This window comes from Jaculus jaculus, chromosome 7, assembly GCF_020740685.1.
Source record: "Jaculus jaculus isolate mJacJac1 chromosome 7, mJacJac1.mat.Y.cur, whole genome shotgun sequence".
Lineage (NCBI taxonomy): Eukaryota > Metazoa > Chordata > Mammalia > Rodentia > Dipodidae > Jaculus > Jaculus jaculus.
Window position 1 is genome coordinate 937,737 of NC_059108.1, and position 24,569 is coordinate 962,305.

General features: G+C 44.3%; 2 protein-coding genes across 8 annotated transcripts in view; one reads left to right on the forward strand and one right to left on the reverse strand.

Moving 5' to 3' along the window:
* Positions 1–5,574, reverse strand: part of Sipa1l3 (signal induced proliferation associated 1 like 3) — a 283,419-nt gene extending 277,845 nt beyond the window's left edge. For 2 of the 7 annotated variants that reach the window (XM_045153958.1, XM_045153952.1), the window contains exon 1: positions 5,114–5,568. The gene's annotated coding sequence lies outside the window, so the exon portion shown is untranslated. Of the gene's footprint in view, positions 1–5,113 lie in introns of all 7 variants that reach the window. The other 5 variants (XM_004659906.2, XM_045153960.1, XM_045153962.1 and 2 more) reach the window with 4 other exon arrangements.
* Positions 5,575–5,834: 260 nt separating this feature from the next.
* On the forward strand, positions 5,835–23,410 carry Wdr87 (WD repeat domain 87). Its single transcript, XM_045155416.1, has 6 exons — positions 5,835–5,967; positions 10,666–10,783; positions 11,270–11,440; positions 13,183–16,043; positions 16,709–16,977; positions 17,799–23,410. The coding sequence occupies exons 2-6, from the start codon at positions 10,709–10,711 to the stop codon at positions 23,291–23,293; spliced, it is 8,871 nt and encodes a 2,956-aa protein (XP_045011351.1). The 5' UTR covers positions 5,835–5,967; positions 10,666–10,708; the 3' UTR covers positions 23,294–23,410.
* The last annotated feature ends 1,159 nt before the right edge of the window (positions 23,411–24,569 follow it).

A 24,569-nucleotide genomic window follows, 5' to 3' on the forward strand; every position in this document is an offset into this window, starting at 1 on the left:
TTTATTAATTATTCAAGAAAGAAAGAGGCAGAGAGAAGTGATATGGGCACTCCAGGGCCTCCTTCCACTGCAAATGAACACCAGATGCACGTGCTACTTTGTGCACCTGGCTTGACACGATACTGGGAAATTAAACACCAGGCCATCAGGCTCTGTAAGCAAGTACCTTTGACCACTGAGCAATCTCTCCAACCTCCTATTTTGGATTTTTTAAACTTTTTGTTCATTTTTTATTTATTTATTTATTTGAAAGTGACAGGGAGGGGGGAGGGAGAATGGGTGCACCAGGACTTTCAGCCACTGCAAACAAACTCCAGATGCACGCGCCCCCTTGTGCATCTGGCTTACGTAGGTCCTGGGGAATCGAGCCTCAAACTGGGGTCCTTAGGCTTCACAGGCAAGCGCTTAACCACTAAGCCATCTCTCCAGCCCGTACTTTGGATTTTAAAGAGCATATAGCAGCAACACCACACCCTGCCCTAAAAATGTAAAAGTGGGACACAAATTCTCTCTTCATAACTGTCCAGTAAGGAAGGTACTGGTATCATTCTCATTTTCAGATGAGACAAATGCTTGCCTCAGGGATTCTATCCAGCTAGTATAGGGTACAGTAAGAATTTGAATCCAGACCATGCAGCTCCAGAGCTTGTGTTTTCAGCCACCATGTCATGTTGCCTGTGCTTAAGGCAGTTCAAGGCTTACTGTACATGTTTGCTGAAGTCAAAACTCTCAGCAACAATAGCAATGTTCAACAATAGGGGAATGGTGGGCTAATACATGGTCTCTCCACCCTGAAGAATGTAGAGCTAGCCATTAAATGAGTCAGATCTATATACAATAACTTAAAGGGATATGCCCAACCATTAACTGAAAAAACTCAAACTATAAGTATCTGTAGCTTGATCATAGTATATAGCTGAGCATAGTGGTGCATGTATATGATCACAGTACTTGAGAGGTAAAGGCAAGAGAATCAGGAATTCAAGGTTATCCTCAACTATATAACAAGTTTGAAGCCAACCTGGGCTATATTAAACCCTGTCTCAAAATAACCCACCAAATACATTTAGCTTGATTCCCACTCTTCCTTTTTTTTTTTAAGGGAGTGGTGGGAGAGAAAGCAAACCATTGATCTAAGCATATACAGATGCATATAAGCACAGAAAAATATGAATGGGAACAACTAGCCAAATTATCAAGGGTAAGAGCATGTTCATTTTGTTCACTCTAGGTAGATCCAAAACCCAAGAGTAGACAGTGTGAATAAATACTTACCTCTGAGGAAATGAGATTGTGGAGTGGAAGATGGTACTTACTATTTTTCTTCAACTTCTCAGTATTTTTGACATGTTACAATAAGCCTATCTTTCTGTATAAATTTTATTCATTTACTTTGTTATTTTAGGCAGGGTCTGGCTCTAGCCCAGGCTGACCTGGAACTCACTACAAAGTCTCAGGCTGGCTTCAAATTCACAACACTCCTCCAACCTCAGCCTCCTGAGTACTAGGATTAAAGGTATGAGCCACATACTCGGCATCTTACTTGGATTTTGAGGCTGGGTCTCATGAAGTCCAGGATGCCTTCAAATTTACTATGTAGCTCAAATTACCTTTGGCTTCTGACCTTCCTACTTCTACTTCCCAAGTAGATTACCACCATACCAGGCTTGCAAAACTTCCTTTTTATTTTTTTATTTTTTGGTTTTTTGAGGTAGGGTCTCACTCTAGCCCAGGCTGACCTGGAATTCACTATGGAGCCTCAGGGTGGCCTCAAACTCACAGTGATCCTCCTACCTCTGCCTCCCGAGGGCTGGGATTAAAGGCATGCACCACCACGCCCAGCAACTTCCTTTTTAAACTAGAATCAACACAATCCTTTTCCCCTCTCCCCCCAACCTCACAGAAATGTTATGACCAAAACAATCTTTAAAAAAACATACAAATTGGTCCAATAGTTTTTATTCTAAGAGCTGAAAACAAATACTTTAAAGGAAGTGACTGTTGGAATCTTTTATTAAAATGTAAATACAGGGCTGGAGAGATGGCTTAGCAGTTAAGGTGCTTGCCTGCAAAGCCTAAGGACCCAGGTTCAATTCCCCAGTACCCACATAAGCCAGATGCATAACGTGTTGCCATATGGAGTTTGTTTGCTGTGGCTAGAGGCCTTGGCATGCCCATTCTCTATCAAATAAATAAATAAACATAAAAATGTAAAACATTTCCTTTAGTTATTAAACATGGCATTAAATAGACAAAAGGTTTTTTTGTTGCATTTTTTGTTTGTTTCTTTCTTTTTTGTTGCTTTATTTTTTGAGGAAGTGTCTTGCTCTACCCCAGGCTGACCTGGAATTCACTCTAGTCTCAGGCTGGCCTCAGACTCACAGCGATCCTACCTCTGCCTCCTGCATGCTGGAATTAAAGGGGTGGGCCACCATGCCCAGAAGCAAAATGTATTTTATAACTGAAAAAGGCACCAATCACTGCATTCTAAATTCCATTTTTGATTCACCACCTAACAACTGCAATATGTGAAAACCAGGCTCATGTTTAACTAGTAAACCATTCTACCCAGAATGCCAAAAAATCATGTGCTATTGTCACCAATAATGGAAATCAACCAGGATCTTTTTAAGTCACTGTTTTTTTTCTACAAATTAAAAAAATTAAGTAAATTTGATGGTCATCATAAACTTAATTAAGATCAGTTTCCATCCTCAAATGAAAACATAAGGACAGATTCAGTCTCACTAAAATTTAGTAAATTCCCTTCCTTGCCTCTTCTTGAATGTGTGTGCCACCTCCCCATGATCCAGCATGACTACCTTCCTATGAAGAAATTAACAACTTACCTGATCTTTAAGTACATTTAATTTAACTTTGCAAGTTATTAAATCTAAGCTTGACATATATAGTGGTAGTATAATATAGTGCCAAGTTAAAACTATAGAAATGGGTCCCCTGAAAGCCAGATCTTCCCATCACATCTGCAGCTACTGCAGGCTAGCCAAATCCATATTGTCTCCTCCGCCCTTTATTACAACATAGTTATACATGGATACCTAAATTCATTCTTGGTGACTTAAAAGAAACAAAATGGACCTTGACAGAAAAGTTCCAGCAAAGGACAGAAAAGGGTGACCCATACATATAATCCCAGCACTTTAGAGGTGGAGGCAGGAGGATCAGGAGTTCAAGAAACAAACAGAAAAGACTGCCTCCAAGCACTGGGCACAACAAAATAATGCTTCTGCACTATGACAGTTTCATTCTTGCCAATCAACTGAATGTAAGAAGGCCAGGGAAGAGCAACTTCCATGTTTCTGGTTTGGGTAACCGGGTCAAAGTTGGCCCATTTATTGTGATGGTGACTATTGGCTGGGGTGGGGGAGAAGGGGACAGGAGAAGAAGGAGTTCGGACTGGACATGTTGAGTTAATGCCGAAGATCATCGAAGAATCAAAGGCTTCATAACTGGCACTGGAGCTCATGGAGCTAGTGCGGGGTTGAGACAGAAGTGAATGCTGGCTATACTGAGACAATAAGGCACTGAGTGGGGCTGGGGGTGTAGCTAAGTGGTAGAAAGCATGAATAGCATGCACAAGTACCTGGGTTCCATCCCCAGTACCAAATTAATAATAAATGAAAAGAGACTGATGTGAATATAAAGACATGGAGCAAGAGGCAGGTTCTACCAATGGCAGGTCATCACCATCTCTCCTCAGGTCCTTTTGCTACAACATGTTCCACAATTTAGCCTTTCGTAAATAAACCTGAAATGTCCACAATTTAGCCTTTCATAGATAAACCTTAAATGGGGAGGGAAGAAACACTAATCTTACACTCTGCCCTCTAAGTACAAAGAGAAGCAGAAATGGCCTATTGCAGAGGAAAAAAAAATTCATGAAGTGGTATGTGTTGGGCCCGATGCTAACCACAAATTATCTCTTGGAATCAGAACAACCCTGGCATAAGTCTTTATGACTACCATTTCACAGATGGAACACTGAGGCTGGGAGTGAATGTGTGGGGGAGCTAAGGGATGTCATGTCACAGCCCACAGTTAGGCAGTCTCTAAGCCAGATGGAGAATATTGGAGAAGAACAATCCTAATACATAAGATCTGCTACTTAGTGAGGGATGGCTCCCACTAGTATTCAGCAAATCCTTACAACCTTCTGAGGGTGATACTGTTATTGTTCCATTTTTATAAACGAGGAACTTAAGGGTGCATCTGAATCAGTGTGGAATCTGACTCATTGAGGAGACCACGGCTTCAGACAGAGAGAGCCCTACTCTCGGAGGGTCTCTAAGCCACTGGGAAACAATGAATAAATGATACCATTTACTGAATGCTATGTGCCAGCTGTTGTGCTAAGCACTTTACACATGGTATTCTCATTGCATCTTCAAAACTATAAGGTGGCTGCTACTGAAATCTCCATTTTATTATATACAGGGAAATCAAGGCACAGAGAGGTTCTGTCAGTTTACCAAGGTCGCACAGCTGATGAATGGTGGACCCTAAATCAGAATATGGATCTTTCTCTACCCAAGCAAAAGCTCGTAACAAAATAATCTCGGTTTAGCAACAACTACTCTGCACTGAGTGCTAACTACGGACTCGGCTCTTTACATGCACATGGTCAACCGTCACCCTATGTAATCCATAGTATCTTCCTCGTTTTTCCAGAAGCTAACAATAAAGCAAACACGTATTAAGTACCTCCAATGTTGCAAATGCATTATTCACCAGATCTAAACATCTTAAAAAAAAAATCGTAGCAAAAGACATTCTCCTTCCCCGTTCACTGAGGTTCGGCGCGATTTCCCCAGACCGTAGTGGCAGAGCTGGAACGTGCACCCACAGCTTCCCTACTCCAAGCTCTTCCCCAACCGTGCCGGGGTTGTAAGTCCGGAAAGTTCAGCCGTGCGGGCACGAGTCCCGCCGGGTGCCGAGGGCTTGAATCCCGGCGCTACCGTCCCCGCCCCTACAGCCGGTGCCCACACCCGGCCATCCGCCTGGTCGCCCGCCAGTGCTTGACCCTCGGGGTCCCAGCAGCCACCGATTCCCCACCACCTTGAGAAAGACTGCTCCTGCATCGGGAGCCACATACCTGGGCGCCCCAGCTGCCCGCCCGCGGGCTCCTCGAACGCGGCGTCCGAAACCGCAGGGCTTGCAGTAGACACCGCCAGCTCCCGTGGCCCAAGTGACTTCCAGGCTGCCCACTTCCAAGCCGCTTCGCGCGAGGTCTCCTGGGAACTGTAGTTTCGCCCTCAGAGGCCGCCTGCTGAAGAGAGCCTGGAGCGCGGGTGCTGCCGGGAGTCGTGGGCGTACCACCAACCGCGCAGCTCGCTGGGAATGGTAGTCTACGGGTCGCCTCCGTACCTCTCTAGTCTCCAGAGGACTTCCGCAGCCTGAGGGGCGTGAGGCACGGAGGCGCGTATTGTGCTGGCTGCACTTGTGGAGCCGCGCTATTCACCCCGCCCGGGCCGCTCCTCCTTTCTCCAGTCGCGTCCTCGTCCGCCCTCCACTCCGGTGACCCTCACTCTCTGTCCGCGGAGCGCGAGGCTCGGAGAGGGTCCGGGCAAGCGGAGCGCGCAGTGCGCTACACCCCCTCGGAGTGGGGCGGCGCGCGCTCGACATCGCGCACGCGCGCTCTCGGGCTGACGCTGGCCTGAATTGCTCCAGGCCCCGCGGGAAGGACTTTTTTTTTCCTCGGACGCGCGCGCGCGCTGCTGAGGATTCGTGCGCGGGCGCGACTCCGAGCACGCGCGCGCTCACTCCTGTCGCCTGGCTTAGGCCGCCCGAGCGCGGGGTTGCAGGAGCAACCGTTCTGTTGAATCCTCCCGCGTCGTCCGCAACGTAGCTCCTCAGGCACTCCCCTAGGTCTCTTCGCCTACCTCGGAGCTCCTGGGGGCTCCCACGCTCGTCGTGCCCGTCCCTCCCGGGTCGGGAGTCCTGCCACAGGTAACGGGGCGCGGCTCCGGCCTTAGAGAGGCGACACACCCCCTCTCGCCCCACCTGACAGGCCTGGGCTGCTGGGTTCTTCGCACTTCGGATATTTGCCCGGGACTAGCGTGGCGGGGAACGGGATGAGATTTATCTTCCATCCATTCGCCGGCGACACACACTAGAGTTTGTGGAGTCTGAGAAATGTTCATCCAGATTGAGTCCACCTGCTGATGTGGACGGAGATTCGGTTCCTTCCTTTTTCTTCTTTTGTTTCCAATTCCACAATGCTCCATAAGGGTTTTCTGAGTGAATTAACTGGGATTGCATGGCTCTCTGGTCAAGAAACCCCATCTTTTCTGCTTCGACCTGCTTCCGAAAGATGCCCAGAACGACCTGAAGCCGGGAAGCTTCTTCCTGGGAGAGGCCAGAGAGTTCATTAGTCCCAGGAATCCAGAGTATCCCTTTTATTTAATGGAAACTAGCTCATCCTGTTAATTAATATGTTTATCGGCCTGGAAAACTGTCACTTTCCATCAAGAAAATGAAGTGCTTAGCCTTCCAAATGCTTGGGTTAAAATGGTGAGCCACCATACAGCTAGTGCTTCCCATCCTTAAGAAGCTACCTGTGGCAATGAATAGTATTCCCAGAACTACACAAACTTGGACTCTATTAGTAATGCCATTTAAAGAACAGAGTAAGCAAAGGTTGCCTTTATGGCATTACATTCAAATATTTGAATCCTTCCGCTGCCTGCTGTGCCTGTCCCCAACTGTAAGATGTACCTGCCAGGCAAAGCTCTGTAATATACGTATTGTCCTTCTACAAATTGTGCAGCACACATCACCCTCCTTTAGTGTAGTCAGGTCTTATTATAGTTATAGACTCATAAGACTTTGAACTTTTCCTTTTAAAAACTGAATCATGGAAGCCAGGTATGGTGGCACACACCTTTAATCCCAGCACTCTAGGTCAGCCTGGGCTAGAGCAAGACCCTACCTCAAAAGAAAACCAAAAAACTGAATCACAGGATGGAGAGATGGCTTAGCAGTTAAAGTGCTTGCCTGCAAAGCCAAAAGGATCCAGGTTTGATTTCCCCAATACCCACATAAAGCCAGATGCACAAGGTGGCACATGTGCCTGGAGTTCCTTTGCAGTGGCTAGGAGGCCCTGGTGCACCCATTCATTACCTGCCTCTATCTCTCTCCCTCCCTCTCTCAAATAAAATAAATAAATAAGCCGGGTGTGGTGGCACGCACCTTTAATCCAAGCATGCAGGAGGCAGAGGTAGGAGGATCACCATGAGTTAGAGGCCGCCCTGAGACTACATAGTGAATTCCAGGTCAGCCTGAGATAGTGTGAGACCCTACCTCGGAAAACCAGAAAATAAATAAATAAATAAATAACTGAATCACAGGCTGAACAGATGGCTCAGCAGTTAAAGGCGCTGCCTTGTAAAGCCTGTGGGTCTGGATTTGATTCCCCAGTATCCTTGTAAAGCCAGATGCACAAAGTGGCACAACTGTTGTTGGTTTGCAGTGGCAGGGGTCCCTGCCATACCTATAGTCCTCCCTTATAAATAAATAAAATACTAAAAAAAAAAAAAACTGAATCACAATTGGGTATGGTAACCTGTAATCCCAGCAACTCAGAAGGCTGGGCCAGGAAGACCACTTGAGTCCACAGTTTGAGACCAGCCTGAGCAACAGATCACCACCACCACTACCAACAACAACCAAATGAATCACTAGTGTAACATAAGTTTGAGAAAAATTAAAAGTTGTAAAAAAATTAAAAAGATCAAAGAATAATATAGCTGGCTGTGGTGGCACATGCCTGTAGGAAATTGCTGAAGAGGCATGCAGGAAGATCAGAAGTTCCAGGCCAGCCTGGGCTACACATTAAAAAGAAGAAGAAGAATTGCCAGCCATGGTGGCACACGCCTTTAATCCCAGCACTTGGGAGGCAGAGGTAGGATCACCATGAGTTCAAGGCCACCCTGAGACTACATAGTGAATTCCTAAGCTGGAGCAAGACCCTACCTCAAAAAAAAAAAAAAAGAAGAAGAAGAAGAAGAAGAAGAATGGGGCTGGAGATATGGCTTAGCAGTTAAGGTGCTTGCCTGCAAAGCCAAAGGACTCTGGTTCAATTCCCCAGGACCCATGTAAGCCAGATGCACAAGGTGGTACGTGCAACTGGAGTTCATTTGCAGTGGCTGGAAGCCCTGGCCCACCCATTCTTTCTCTCTCTCTCCCCCCACTCTTTCCCACTGTCAAATATATATCCACACACACATCCATACATATATGTGTGTGTATGTATGTATATGTATATATGTATGTATATGTATCTGTTATGTGTGTATATATATACACACATATATACATATAATAACTTTATTTTAGATACAGAGAAGGAGGCAAATAGAGAATAGACATGCCAGGTTCTCCAGCCACTGCAAATGAACTCCATACTCATACGCCACCTTGTGCATCTGGCTTACGGAAGTACTGGAGAATTGAACCTGTGTCCTTAGGCTTCCTAAGCAAGCACTTTAACCACTAAGTGATCACTCCAGCCCTTATTTATTATTATTATTATTTTGATTCAGGGTCTTACTCTAGCCTAAGCTGACCTGGAACTCACTCTATAGTCCAGGCTGTCCTTGATATCATGGTGATCCTCTCAAGTGCTGAGATTGTAGGCTAGAGCCACCACACCTGGTAATACTGCTAAACTGTGCATACTTTGCCCCTGCCCAGTCTCTGCCAACACTAGGTCCAGGCTTAATCATACAGGAGAGTGGATTCTGTTGACTGCTTCAGGAGGCCCAGGCCATGCTGACTGGGGACTCCCAACAGCTCTTTATACCAATGGTCTCACACTTTAGGGTGCATAAAGATCAGTTTAAGAGTGTTTAAATCCCAGATTGTTGTTGGGTCCTATCCCCAGAGTTTACACTTCAGTAGGGCTTGGGTTTGACCCAAGTATTTGCCTACCTTTTCTTTCCTTCTCTCCATCCCTCCCTTCCTTCCTCTTCTCATCATCACCCTCTGCCTCCTATTTTGATATTATAAATATAGTTGCATGTTAAAGATTTTTAAACTTTGGAACAGTTTTCTCAGAATAAAACAGTATTATCTTTTTTTATCCATTCTCTCCCATTCCTCTTCCACTGAACCTGGCTTATTTCCAAGTAGTACCTCTTCTGTTTTGATATTCCCCCCCTTAAATCCTGCACAAAATCTACACAACATTGAGTCCTTGTTTTTCAAAGATTCTTGCTATGTAGTCTAAGCTGGAACTCATAGTTCTCCTGCTTCAACCTTTTGGGTTGACAGGCATTGCCAGCACATTGAGCCAATAAGGTTGATGGTGTGTATTTTTAACAGGTTTCTAAGGTGATACTGTTGCTGCTGGCCTGGGGAAGACCACTTTGAAAATTATTTCCCTGAACTGATGCTTTCCTTCACTGGCAGTCAAAGTTGGCCTCCATTGCCCTCTACTGGGCAGACTATAAAATTAGCTGTCATGGTTTCAGAGCAACTGAAAAGTACAAAGGAAAGGAAAAGAGAAATGAAGAGGGAGAAAAAGACTGGGAGGGAAAAAGAAAAGGAGAATATATGAAGAGGACAAGAGGATAGGAATAGAAACAAAAGGATCATAAGTTCAGAATTAGTCTCAGAATAATAGTGAGTTTGAGGCCAGCCTGGACTACATGAGACTCTGTCTCAAAAAAAAAAAAAAAAAAAAAACAGGGCTGGAGAGGTGGCTTAGCAGTTAAGGCACTTGCCTGCAAAGCCTAAGGACCCTTGTTCAATTCCCCAGTACCCACATAAGCCAGATGCACAACATGGCACCTGTGTCTGGAGTTTGTTTTTGGTGGCTGGAAGCCCTGGTGCATCCATTCACACACTCTCTCTCTTTCAAATAAATTAATTAAATATTTACAAAAAAAATCCAGGCATAATGGTGCAGGCCTTTAATCCCAGCACTCAGGAACAAGCAGAGGTAGAAAGATCACCAGGAGTCTGAGGCCAACCTGGGTCTACAGAGTGAGTTCCTGGTCAGCCTAACTAGAATAAGATCCTACCTCAAAAAAATAATTTTTTAAACATAAAAAATGCAGGCTGAGGATATATCTCAGTTGGTGGAGGGCTTTGTCCTCAGCACTGCATAAAATGATATGGTGGTACACACATGTAGTCTCAACACTCAGGATGTAGAAGAAGGGACAGAAGGTCAAGGTCATCCTTGACTGCATGGTTACATACCAAGGTCAGGGCCAGCCTGGAATACACGAGGCGCTGTCTCAAAAGCAAAGCAAAGGGCTACAGAGATGGCTTAGTGGTAAAGGCACTTGCCTGTGAAGCCTAAGGACCATGTTCCATCTCTCTCCAGATCCCACATAAGCCAGGTGCACAAAGGTGCAGCAAGCACAAGGTCACACATACCCACTAGGTGGCGCAAGCGTCTCAGGTTCAATTTCAGTGGCTGAGGCCATACAGTGCCAATTCTCTCTCTCTCTCTCTCATGCTTTCTTACTCTCTCACTCTCTTGCTGTCTCGCTCTCACTGTCACTCCTGGTCTCTCTAAAAAATATACATATATATGAAAAGCAAGCAAACAAATAAAACCCATGAATGCTTGCCTTCTCATTCATATTGCCTAGCAAACAAATACTGGCTAAGCAGCCCTCTTTTGGATTCCCACAGGTTTTCAAGTAATGGTCCTAAGGAACAAGGGAAAAATCAAGTGATGCCCTCCCCTAGACTCATTCCCAAGTGGAAGGACTTCATATACCTCATAAATGAAAAGGCTCAACAAAGTAAGGTAAGGTGTACGTTCAGAGGACTTCAACATATTCGTTGTCCTCTGGTAATTGGCACCAAAGAGCCATCGATGGCTGATAAATGCAACAAAAAAAGCAAAGCAGACTGTTAAGGTAGTTGTTACCTCAGTAGGAAGTGGCCCATCAGTTTTCAAATAGTCCTACAGACCTTTTTATAACAACAATGTGATAGTTGGAGGTAAACATTTGGAACATTGTCAGAGGAACCCACCCAGCAGGGAGAGAATTTTTCTAAAAGAGAAGGAAGAAACACTCAGGAGGCAGAGGTAGGAGGATTACTAATGAGTTCAAGGTCCCTTATTTGTTGGGAGATTTGTTACATGCTTGGAAAGTGTCACATGCTGTGTATATGTGGGAGTAACAGGAGTTGGGAAGACATAAGACATGATTTTGAGATCTGCTTCAATCTTCTTAAAAAATAATATGTTTAATATTCTGGCCTCTTTTTATGCCCTACCTCTCCTCAGCAGTCCTTAGAAGAACCAAAGAGTGACGTACTTGTGCTAAGTGATCGGTCCCAGATACTGTTCAAAGAATCTCGCTATCCTCAAAACATGCCGCTCATATGCCCGTACTTCAGTGATGCCTACTTCTTTGCCTCCCTCTCTTGGGTGTCATCCTTCACAAAAGAAATACTGGTAAGACTGCTTTTCTTTCCCTTCTTAGCCTTGTTCTCCAGAAGCCATGCCCAAATAGCTCTAACTCAGGTTGACAAAGGAAAGTTATTATGCTCTTGATACAAGATTACGTCTCACCCTTTCTGCAGTTATAGTCTTCACATTAAATAGACTTTGTGGCTCTCCTAAAGTAAGCTAAGATTAGAGAAAGGGTCCTATGTTTTCTTCCTATGGTGTATTTCTAACCCTTATACCAGGGGCAAAATTAACATCTCTTTAGTAAAAGAACAGGAAAACTGGGTATGGTGGCACATATCTGTAATGCCAGCATTCAGGAGGCTGAGACATAGAATCACCATGATTTTGAGATTAGTCTGGTCTAGGTAGTGAGTTCAAGGCCAGCTTGGGCTACAGAGTAAGATACTTAAAAGAAGAAGGAGGAGGAGTGGGGAGGGCTAGGGAGATGGCTCAGTAGTTAACAACACTGCCTATCAAAACTTGCCATCCTGGGTTTGATCTCCCAGAGCCAGATGCACAAAGTGGCACATACATCTTGAGTTTGCAGTGACAGGAGGCACTGGTGTGCCCTTTCTCTCCTTCTCTCTCTTCTTTCTTTCTCTCTCTCTCTTTCTCACTGCTTGCAAATAAGTAAACAAAAATAAAAATTATTATGGAGAGATGTCTTAATGGTTAAGGCGCTTGCCTGCAAAGCCTAAGAACACAGTTTGATTCCCCAGTACCTATGTAAACCAGATGCACAAAGTAGCACATGTGTCTGGAATTCGTTTTCAGGGACTAGGGGCTCTGGCGTGATCATTCTCTCCATCTGTCTTTCTCTCAAATAAATAAATAAAATATTTTAAAATAATTATTTTTAATATTTCATTTATTTATTTATTTGAGGGAGCAAGGCAGATAGAAGAAAATGGGTCTATCAGGGTCTCTAGTCACTGAAAACAATTTCTAGATGCATACATCACCTTTTTCATCTGGCTTTATGTGGGTACTGGGCAATTCAACCTGGGTCCTTAAGCTTTTCAGGCAAGTGTCTTAACTGCTGAGCCATCTCTCTAGTCCTATTTTTAAATGTATTTAATTTATTTATTTGAGAGAGAATGAGCCAGCTAGAGATAATTTTAAAATATTTATTTATTTATTTATTTATTGGAGAAAGAGAGAGAAATAGGCACATAGAAAGAGAGATTGGGTGCTCTAGACCTTCCAGCCACTGCAGATAAATTCTAGATGCCTGTGCCACTTTGTGCATTGGGCTTATGTGGGTATTAAGGAATTGAACCTTGGGCCTTAGCTACAAAATTATTTGTTTTTAAATTAAAAAAAAAAACAAAACAAGAATGAGGCTGGAGGGATAGCTTAGCAGTTAAGGTGTTTGCCTGCAAAGCCAAAGGATGTCGGTTTGATTCCCCACAACCCACTAAAGCCAGATGCACAAGGTGGTGTATGCATCTGGAGTTCATTTGCAGTGGCTGGAAGCCCTGGCGTGCCCATTCTCTCTCTCTCTCTCTCTCTCTCTCTCTCTCTCTCTTCCTCTCTCTCCCTCCCTCTCTCCCTCCCTCTGTGTCTGTCTGCCTCTTTCCCTCCAATCAATCAATCAATATATATATATATATATATATATATATATATATATATATATGCAAAAATGGAAGGAAGAAAGGAAGGAAAAGAGGAAACAAGGAAGAGTAGCTGAAATTGGCCCTCTACTACCCTGTCTAGACCATTTCCTTCTTATTCTCTTCCAGGCTGTAGTGTGGATGAAGAGCAAATCTGAGGATATGGTTGAGAAGCGAACATTCTCTATGACTGAGCGACTGCCACCCATACAGTCCATGGTCCATACAGGTTCCTTTCATGTCCTTGTGGTCTATTGTGGTGACCTGATCCTGAGGATCTTTGGGGACCATTTCCGAGCATTCAAATCCCTGGGCATAGTGCCCTGCCGTTTCAACATTAGCTGCCTCTGCTATGACCCAGAAATGAAGATGCTTTTATCTGGCATCCAAGGGGGTGTGGTCACCTGGGCCATTGAGCAAAGTGGCAAGGGCCTTCAAATGGTCTACTTGTTTCCCATGCCTGGTGATGAGCTTGTCCAGAACATCCAGCTGAACGGTCCCAATGACTGCCTTCTTGCCCTGTGTGAGACTGTTGTGAGGGTCCTTGACCGCCAGGGCCAGGGCCAGTTAGGAGAGGTGCAGCGGTTTACATCAACCAGCAGCGGCTCCTTCATCACCTGCTGCTTCCCTTGTTTTGAGCAAGGCTTTTTCTATGCTGGGAACAAGGCTGGAGAAGTCCATGTGTGGAACCTCAGTCGGAGCCAGCACCTTCACAGCTTCAGGGCCCACTCCTCAGTAGTGGTGTGTATCCGCAGCCGGGCAGAGGCCCACACCTTGCTAACAGCTGGCAAAGAAGGCTTCATGAAGGAGTGGAACCTCACTTCAGGGAACCTGCTCAGGCGACTAGAGCTCGGCAATGAGTTATTTAACCTCCAGTTTATTGATAACAGTACTTTCTTCTGTCAAACAACCCATAGCTTTTCCCTGCGTCGCCTGCCCTGCTTCTACAGCCTCTTCAATGTCTGTGGTTCTTCTCCCCAGCAGTTGCGTCGGGTCCGCTGTGGAGAAAACTGGTTCCGCATCCTGTGTGCTACTGAAGATGGTCTGTTGCGCTTTGTGTCCCCTATAACAGGGAATCTTTTAGTTGTCACCTGGCCATTGTCAGTCCTGGACCAGGCTGTGGATTGGGCCTATGATCCAGGTAAGGAGGAGCTCTTTGTAGCAACAGGTAACTCAGAGGTGCTGGTGTTCGACACATCTCGTTGCCCTTGCCCAGCCAAGTATCTCTTATGCACCTCACCAGATCCTCAAGACTTTGTACAATGCCTGGCTTATGGAAATTTCCACCTGGGGCGGGGGCTGGAAGGATTGATATTTTCTGGGCATCAGAGTGGTGTGATAAGAGTGCTTTCCCAACACAGCTGTGCCAGAATCGAGAGACTCATGCACTTTGGGGCTGTACTGTCACTGTCTACACTATGTGGAAGTGGCCGAGAAAGCTCTGTGCTCTGTTCCTATGGAATGGATGACTATATACAACTGTCAGAAGCTGTGCTTAGTGGGATCAGATTACAACTGCAGCCCCTAGCAAGCATTCTCAGCAGCTGTCACCTAAACCACCTGATCCTTTTACCAAAGTCTGTTGGTGCCATCACAGATACCAATTGCCTGCGTCTCTGGAAATTCCATGATTTTCTGTCCTTTGGGTCACAGGAAGGCTCCACATGCATAGAGACATTGCCTCTACACCAATGTACCATCATATCCTTTGATGTGTGTGTGGCCTTAAGTCTTTTTGTCACAGGTGGTTCTGATGGCTCTGTTCGGATCTGGGACTTCCATGGTAGACTCATAGCAATGCTGGACTCATCACTGCACTTTGGCCCACTCTGCTTTGCAAATGACCGAGGTGACCTGATTGTAACTTTCAACCAGAGTCTCTATCTGGTGCCCTGTTTAGAACTACTTCCCCAAACCCTGTTGTCTCGCCTTGCCCTTATGAGTTTGACAGATGATATGCAAGAATCCCCAAAGCCTTTCCTACCAAGCTTCTTCTTCTCCTTTGAGGCAATGTTTGTGCCCAAATATACTTATGATCAACGGAACCAGGAATTAATGGGTCTGGAAAGTCTTGTCAATAAGCGAGCCATTGCCTTTGACCATTCTGTGCCGCATGTCATAGAAGAAGATGAAGACGGGAGTCCTGTGCTAGTAAGCATCCCTCGATACCATTCTTTGGAAGGCACTGACATGAGGCAAATGGACAAACCTCACTATTCTCATTATGTGGTTCCTCCTCAGTTACAGTTGACTAAATGGGATGGGCTCAACCTCTATCAGATACTACAGTGCTACTTTGGTCATGGGCAGGAATGGCTTATTGCTCCTGATTGCTATATACCCAACTCAGTGATTCGTGCCCGTCTTTGGCCAGAAGGTAGCCCAATATTCCTACAGTGCAACCTACATCCACCCCAACGGGAGCTGGGATGGGAGGATTTTCAGCCCTTCTTCTTCTGGCACAGCAAGGTAAGAGCTATAAGCAATGTTGGACAGCAACCAGAGAAAGAGGATGAAAACTTCCTAGAAATGAGAACATCAAAGGAGGTAACCTACAGTGTCCTTACAGATGTGGCAAACCGCAGTTGGCTAGGGAAAAGGATGAGTGAAATTGCTATTAACAGCCTGGTCGAGACAATCCTCAACATCATGATCCATGCTAATCCATTGAAATACCAGTGCTGTATTGGTGCACTAGGACAGATCTTTGCTGCTTACCAGGTGTCTCCGTCTCTGCGCTCAGAGACAGCACATCGTCTTCTGGATGATACTACCAATCCCAACCCATTGATCCGAGAGTTAGCCTGGGAAGGGTTGAAGCGCCTAGGCATGATTACTCATCTCTTTGCCGTGCCCCTGGCACAAGGTTTAATGGATAAGGACCAAAGAGTGAGGAGTAAAGCCCTAATCCTAATGGCTGAGACTGGAGTCCACCATAAGACCTCACTCTTAAACTTGATCCAGAAACGAGACACTTTCCGAGAGATGCAGTAAGTTGTTTGTGCCTTCCTCAATCATTTACCACCTGCTAATTTTCTCCCCGCCCTTTTTCCTATTTTCTCTTCTTTTTTTTTCTTCACTACCTCGTCATCCATGTTCATTAGTTTCCCCTGACTTTTCTTTTATCTCATAGCCTTTTTATATTCTTAGACTATCTTTGATGGTCTGCTATCTATTCCAATCCTTTCTTTGTCTCTTTGCCTATTCCTGTCTGTCCCTGACCTCCTTTTTTCCCCCTAACCTCTTTTAGTTACAATTTCCATCCTGTTTTCCCACCCTGGAAGCCCTCCATATAAAGCACCCCCAATTTTTGCCATCTTGGCTTCCTAGATTTTTTCTTTTTTCTTTTCTTTTTTTTGTTTGATTTTTTTGTTTGTTTGTTTTTGTTTTTTGAGGCAGGGTCTCACTCTAGCCCAGGCTGGAATTCACACTGTATTCTCAAGGTGGCCTTGAACTCACAGCAATCTTCTACCTCTTCCTTCTGAGTGCTTGGTTTAAAGGCATGTGCCACCATGCCTGATTCTTTTTGTTTCTTTTTGGCCACCTGTACCTACACTAACTGTCTTGGCCTTTTGCCTACTCTACAGAAGTTCTTTCCTTCCTATTCTCCTTCATGTGCCTGATTCAACATCGTTCTTTTCTTTGACTTTCATAGGCAAGAGATGATTGGGGAGGAATCCCTGGACCATCTGCTAGGAATGCGACCCACAGATCTCCAGATCCTTTATACTCAAGTGGAACAGCGACTAAATGAGAACTTGACTTTGTCAAAAGGAGAAAAAAGGCTTACTTTTTCTTTAGATGTCTCAAAATCTTCTGTACCAGGTAGAAATGTTTCCATACAACCTCCTCCAATTCTTGAAGAACCTGAAGTCAAGTCCAGCAAAAGTCAAAAACGAATCCGAGCAGCTGGCAAAAGGCATGGTGTGTATGGGGAAATCTGACCTATGTGCCTCAGGGTCTCCCAGAAAAGGCTGGTCAAGATCACAGAGGGTCATGAGATATGAGGTGGGAAGACAAATGAGTGAAAGATTGTTTCACAGAATGGAATTCACAAACTCAGAAAGATCTCAAGGCTTATCTATATAGAATGAGTCAGTTGAGGATATATAAGAATACACCCAGGAGAGATTTTAAGGACGGGCCCAGCCTTTTTTTTTTTTTTAAATTTTTTATTTATTTATTTGAGAGCAACGGACACAGAGAGAAAGACAGATAGAGGGATAGAGAGAGAATGGGCGCGCCAGGGCTTCCAGCCTCTGCAAACGAACTCCAGACGCGTGCGCCCCCTTGTGCATCTGGCTAACGTGGGACCTGGGGAACCGAGCCTCGAACCGGGGTCCTTAGGCTTCACAGGCAAGCGCTTAACCACTAAGCCATCTCTCCAGCCCGGGCCCAGCCTTTTCTGTTGCTTAAAGAAAAAAAAAATTATTTAGAGAGAAAGAACAAGAGAGAGAGAGAGAGAAATAGAATAGGTGTGCTAGGGCCTCTAGCCACTGTAAACAAATTCCAGATGCATGTCCCACCTTCTGCATCTAACTTACATGGGATCTGGAGAATTGAACCTGGGTCCTTAGGCTTCTCAGGCAAGCGCCTTAACCATTTAACCACTTAACCAGGCAATCTCTCCAGCCCATGTTGCTCCTACTTTTATTACAGTTCCTCTTCATTCACACCAGATTTAGAAAGTGCTTCATTTAACTCCCCATGCTTTCCTTACCTCCATCTCCTAATTTTCCCTGCAGCCAAAAAATTGTTGCGAGGTCTCAGAAAGGTGAAAGAGGCAGAAGCTAAACAGGTGATCACAGAGCCAGCTCCTGTTGAGAGTGAAAGTGATCAGTCTGAAGCTGTAGAGGTAGAGAAGATGGAGGAAGCAGCTATCTATGCCAAGGCTTCAGTCAGCAGCACAAGGAAGAGCCTAAAAGAAGTTGAAGTTTCAGACAAAGCTATCACAAAAGAGCACATTGCTGTGACCATGAAATTAGTGAGGAAAAGGCAAATAGGCTCAGACAAAAAAGAGAAGAAAGCTCCTAAAGCCATGAAAATGTACAAGAAGAAAATAAAAGACCAAGTTTCAGTTGAGGAACCTCTACCACCTATAACAGATGCACCTGTGAAGAAAAGGGTTAAATCATATGGGCGAGGTGCTGCTGGAGTGCCTGGACACAGAGCTCTCTCTTTTGACAGTGCATGGCGGGATGATCTATGTCGTCTTATGACCCTGAGGATATCTGGCTCCCAGGTAAATATGTCAGAAGATCTAAACACTGAGCTAGTGACTATGGCTGAGAAGGTGCTGACAGATCGGCACCCCAGCTGGGAACTTTTTCAGGAGATCTGCCCGGTGTTGAAGAAAAAAAGTGAAGCTATGCTTGAGGACCTTGACTGGGATGCAGTTTGGCCAGAAAGAAAGAAAGTTCTTATCCATGAGGAAGCAATTAAAGACATGGTGATGATTACAGAGGAGAAAGAGATATTAGAGAAGGAAGAACAAATGCAAATGGAAGAAAAGGGCATGAAAGAGTTGGAGGAAGAGGTTCCAAAAATAGACAAGAAAAGTTCCTTAGAACTTGGTGGCCTACTCAAGGTAAAACAAAAGGTAAAGAAATCTAAGAAGAAGGGCTTGAAGCAAGAGAGGAAACCAGTTCAGGAGGAGAGGGAACCAGTTCAGGAGGAGAGGGAACCAGTTCAGGAAGAGAGGGAACCAGTCCAGAAGGAGAGAGAACTAGTCCAGGAGGAAAGGGAAGTAGGCATAAAACAGGAGACAGTGACCAAAGAAGAGTGGGATATGCGTGAAGAACAGGAGGAAAAGGTACAACCAGAAAAGAAAGTAATTGAGCCAGATGAAAAAACAATTATGGTTGAAAGGGTGCTGTCTTGGAAAGAGTGGAAGGAGTCCTGGGATCAGTGGGTAAATGCTTACAGAGAGACAAAAATAACCTGGGATGAATGGAAACAAGAGTGGGACAGGAAACATTTTCAGCAAAAGGAGAAACACCAGGCAGAAGAGAAGCCATTCCCAGATGATACAGTACAGGAAAAGAAGAAATGGGATGAGTGGAAAGAGATCTGGGAAACTGTAATATCCAAATCCAAGGATGAGAAAGAATTGGCTCCAAGGGAAGAAGAACTGTCCCAGGAATGGGAGGAAGTGTCCCAGGAGTTGAGTGAAGAAGAAAAGCTGCTCCCAGAGGAGCAGAGACAGATCGAAGAAGAACAGAAACAAGCCGTGTTACAGAACAAACAAGCCAAGCTTGAAAGAAAACGAGCCAGAGAGGAGAGGAGGCTGGCACAAGAAGAGGAGAAACTCGCGCATGAGGAGAAAAGGCTTGCCCAAGAAGAAAGAAAGCTGGCCAAAGAATATGTGACAGTGGTTTCTAGAGGTGGAAAAGTGACCCAAGCAGAGAGGAACATTGCAGAGAAAGAGGAAAAACTGGCCATAAGAGAAGAAGAGCTCAGCCAAGAAGCAGAACAATTAGCCCAGAAAAAGAGGAAACTGGCCAAGAAATTGGAGAAAATTTCAAGAGATGAAGAGAAACTAGTGAATAAAATTGAGAGAGTAGCTGAGGTGAAAAGACTATTGGCCCAGAAAACAGAAACACTGATGCAAAAGGAACAAAATATAGAATGTCAGGAAAAGGAACTGGATGAGGAGATGGAGGACCTAAAAAAGGATATGGAGAAACTGATTGGGGAAGAAAAAAAACTGATCGAGGAAAAAGAGAACCTGTATGAAGAAAATGAGGATCTGATTAAGGAAGAGACAATGCTGGCCTGGCAAGAGGAGCTTCTGACAACTAAAGAGAGAATACTGGCCCAGGAAGAAGAGAAGCTGATCCAGGAAGAGAAGTTGGCCCAAGACATGGGAAAAATGATGGAGGAAGAGGAAAGACTGCTCCAGAAAAGAAAGGAACTAATGGACAACAAAGAGAAACTGGCCCAGGAAAGGAAAAATCTAGTCTACAACAAACAAGAACTTGAAGACAAGAGGGAGGAACTGGATGAGAAGGAAGGGAATCTGGCCCAGAAAACGGAGTATCTAGCTCAGCAAAAGGAAAAACTGGCTCAAAAGAAAGAGGATGTCCACTGTGCTAAAGAAAAATGCATCAAAGGGAAAGAGCAGATAGCTCAAGTAAAGAAGAAACTGGGGGTGTACAGGGAAAGGCTGGTTTATATAGAGGAGAAGTTGAAGAAGGAAAATGAAGCACTGATGGAGAAGAAGGAAAAGATAGTTGTTGTTGTGAACAGACTGGCTCAGGCAAATAGAAGTCTGGCTGAAAAACAGGAGAAATTGGCCCAAGAAAAAATGAACTTAGCTGAGGAAAAGATGGTATTGTACCAGGAATGTAAACTATTCAGAGATGAACCAGAGATTTTTGAAGAAGAAATGGCACTGAATGCAGAAATGAGGAAGTTGGCCCAGGAGAAGCGGAAGCTGACTCAGGAGATAGAAAATCTTGCCAGGAAAGACACTGAAGATGTTCTACAGAAACGAAGACTGACTGATCATGAGATAGACCTAGTAAAGAAGAGACTGTCACTAGAAGAAAAGTTACTGGCATATGAAAATAGGCTGTTAGCCACAGAGAAAAAGGGCATTGCCAAGGGAAAACTGGAACTTAGCACAGGACAGAGAATTTATGTACAAGGAGAAAGGAAGTTAACCAAGGCAGCAAGAAAATTGGCTACAGACAAGGAGCCAACACAAACGAGCAGAACCTTAAAGGCACTTCAGAAACTCGTGAGTGAGGAGACCAAAGCAACCCAGGAAGAAACAAAGATGACAAAGATAAAACGGACACTCTTAATTAAGGAAAACAGACTGAGCAAGGAGGAGAACAGACTTGATATCAAAGAATGGGATGGTTCTAAGGAACAACTAGAAATGACCAGAGATGAAAAGAAGTTGGCTAAGAAGCAGAACAATCTGGCCAAGGAAATGATGCAGTTGAAAACCAAAGAGGAAAAAATAGCTGCTGAAGAAAGTAGATTGACAAGGGAACATAGAGAAGTCATGCAAACTATAGAGGAGGAAGAAGAGGAAGAAGAGGAGGAGGAAGAAGCAGAGATATCTGAGAAAGAAACAGAAATCCTATTCTTTAAACCAACATGGAAAAGAAGAAAAGCACTGGAGAGATCTGCTACTCTTAAGAAAAAGTTTTACACTTTATTAGATACCATAGAGAATAAAGAAAAATTTACTAAAGAAATGGAAAGTCTGCTCAATGAAGTAGAGCAAGAGAGTTTGTCTGAGGAAGAGGAAGAAGAAGAAGAGGAGGAAGAGGAAGAGGAGGAAGAAGAAGAGAAGGAGGATGAAGAAAAAGAAAAGTGGAAGGAGGAGGAAAGGGAAGAAGAGGACAGGGAGGAGGAAGAGAAGAAAAAGATAAAGATGCAGGAGGAGAAAGAGGAAGAAGAGGAGGAAGGGTTGGAAGAGATGGAAGAAAGCATAAGTGAGGAAGAGATGGAAAGTCTGAGTGGGACAGAAGAGAAGACAGAAAAGTTGATAAGCTTATTGGAAGAAGTGGGCAAAGAAAAAGAGGTCTTAAAGGGGGAGAAATTATTTAAGTTACAAGAAGCAAGAAGAATGGCTCCACAAAAAAGAGAAATGTTACCTCCCACTGAAAAGGAGTTCTCTGTAAAAGGATTCCCTGCAGTCAAAGAGAGTGCTGTGAAACTGGTAGCACTGCAACCCCCTCCCAGCAAACTGATCTCAGTCCCTATAGAGATGGGAAGAAGGGTTCTGGCACCACTGGCAATAAAACAGATATCCTGGGGAGAAAAGGCCACAGTACTTGAGACATCCAGGATAATCTCAAAGACAGAGTTCATGGACAAAGAGAAGGAACTGTTGGAGAAATCTGAACCTGCACCTGTATACACACTGGATACAATCTTGGAATCTCAAGAGCAGGACATAAAGATACCATCCACATCCCATATACTGAGGAAGGTCATGGAAACACATAAACTCCAACACAAACTACCACATGCCAAATGGGAGTGGTTTGTTCAGCAGCATCCATCTCTGACAGGAGAAACAGCACAATTGCCTCTCCCCGAGATCTTGACAGAAGAACAATATTCAGAGGCTAGCCTCTCAGATGTGGAATGGATGCACCATGTGTTGAAAAGGATGGAAGCAGGAGAAGAGCTTCCCAGAGATACTTTTCATAGGTTGTGTCAACTCCTCAAAGACCTGACATCAAAGGGAGACCTAGAGTGGCTACACCTGGCCATACTTGAAGCCATTGTGAACCGTCACAAGCAGACTACAGAATCACGAAGCACAATGATTCCAAAACACAGTAGGGAACCCATTAGTCCCAAACACCTCAAAGTGATTCCTCCTATAAAAGGAAAGGAAAAGGAAAGTTGGCTAAAACCTTTAGCTGTCCCTGTTTCAGAGTCCCTTCTGACTACCAAGAGGGTTGTAGACCCAAAGGCTATAAATTGGCATCTTCTAGAAGAGCCATATAGAGGTGCACGGGTACAGAAATTATTTGATGCTCTCAAGGAAATACAGACACGACACTTTTATCCTGTCAAAAGAGACATTCTCACAGGTCTTCATGCTTCTGTGGACAGACAAACTCTGGCACTAATGTTTCAGAAGGACTTGACGGCTTTTAAGGGCAAAGGCAGGTATCCCAAATTACCCAAGTTGGAGAAGACAGGGCAGCCCATCTTGAAAAGAAAGGACAAGGTGCCTCCGTGGGAGACATTTGTGGCACTGTACCATGTTCTACGGATGCTGCAGCAGCGATATGCCAAGGACACCACTGCTTGGATGGAACAGTTCCACCAGCTCATGGATCTGTACCAGCTTAAGTCCCCCCAAATCCAGAGACTGCTGCAGGACCTGCTGCTGAGAGAGGAGCCCCTACCCCATGAGGTCATCTGCAAAGAGGCCGTGAAGGCCATGGAGCTAGTGCCTGGACAGCGGTTGTTCTACTGCCTGATCTGTGGAGGAGCCCATATCCCCAAAATCCCTCTCGAGTTCCAGGATGTGATACCCCTGCCGGAACAAAATAATGTGCACACCGTCCACCCCATAGGCATTGCCCAGTATGGAATCTTAGAACTTGCCTGGAAGAGCCTACCCCAAGCTGATATTCATCTCACAAAGAAATTTCCCCATATCACTGCTCCCAGTCATAACTTGGGACTGGCTGGAGGTCAGAAGTTTTTATTTGCAAGTGAAGAAAGGTCTGATCATCAGCAACTAGACCTTCATCTCTAGGATCTATACAGAGATAAGGCCAGGTCCAGGCTTTCTCCTACTTCAGCTCTAGAAACCAATTTCTGTATGTGAAATAAAGAGGAGGCTGTCATTTGCAATAAGCCTTGTAAGTCTATTTTTATGCCAGTACCATGATGTTTTTATTACTATGGCTTTGTAGTATAATTGGAAATCAGGTATGGTGATACCTCCAGTGGTGTTTCTTTTTTTTTTTTTTTTTTAATTTTTATTAACATTTTCCATGATTATAAAATATATCCCATGGTAATTCCCTCCCTCCCCACCCCCACACTTTTCCGTTTGAAATTCCATTCTCAATCATATTACCTCCCCATTACAATCATTGTAATTACATATATACAATATCAACCTATTAAGTATCCTCCTCCCTTCCTTTCTCCACCCTTTATGTCTCCTTTTCAACTTACTGGCCTCTGCTACTAAGTATTTTCATTCTCACACAGAAGCCCAGTCATCTGTAGCTAGGATCCCCATATGAGGGAGAACATGTGGCGCTTGGCTTTCTGGGCCTGGGTTACCTGACTTAGTATAATACTTTCCAGGTCCATCCATTTTTCTGCAAATTTCATAACTTCATTTTTCTTTACCGCTGAGTAGAACTCCATTGTATAAATGTACCAGTGGTGTTTCTTTTGATGAGGATAGTTTTGAATATCCAAGGCCTTCTGTAGTTCAATATGAGTTTCACAACTGTTTTTTTTTTTTTTCTATCTCTGTGAAGAATGATGCGGGAATTTTTATTGGTATTGCATTGAATTTGTATATTGCTTTTGGCAGAATGGCCATTTTCACAATGTTAATTCTACCAATCTGTGAGCATGGAAGGCCTTTCCATCTTTTCATGTCCTCCTTGATTTCTGTCTTTGGTGTTTTTATGTTTTTATGTTTTTGTTGCATAAGTCTTTTGTTTCCTTGGTTAGTGATATTCCAAGATAGTTAATTTTTTTGTGTGACTATTGAAAATGGAACAGCATTGTTGATCTCTTTTTCTGTGTTTGTCTTTGGCATATATGAAGCTACTGATTTTTGTGTGTTGATTTTATAGTCTACCACTTTACTGAAAGAATTTATTACATGAAGAAGTTTTTTTGTACTGTTTTTGGGTTACATCAGGTTACTGATGTAACCCAAAAACCATGACATGATCGTGTCATCTGTGAATAGGGCTAGTTTGGCTTCTTCCTTTCCAATTTGTATCCCTTTTATTTCTTTCTCTTGTCTTTTTGTTTGGGATAGGACTTCTAGTACTATGTTA

What these genes read in the sequence shown, in the direction of transcription:
- Wdr87 (XM_045155416.1), top strand. Translation starts at nt 10,709, where the DNA reads ATGCCCTCCCCTAGACTCATTCCCAAGTGGAAGGACTTCATATACCTC. An exon ending in CCTTCACAAAAGAAATACTG is followed by an intron (nt 11,441 to 13,182) that starts GTAAGACTGCTT and finishes ATTCTCTTCCAG; the next exon opens with GCTGTAGTGTGGATGAAGAG. An exon ending in GACACTTTCCGAGAGATGCA is followed by an intron (nt 16,044 to 16,708) that starts GTAAGTTGTTTG and finishes TGACTTTCATAG; the next exon opens with GCAAGAGATGATTGGGGAGG.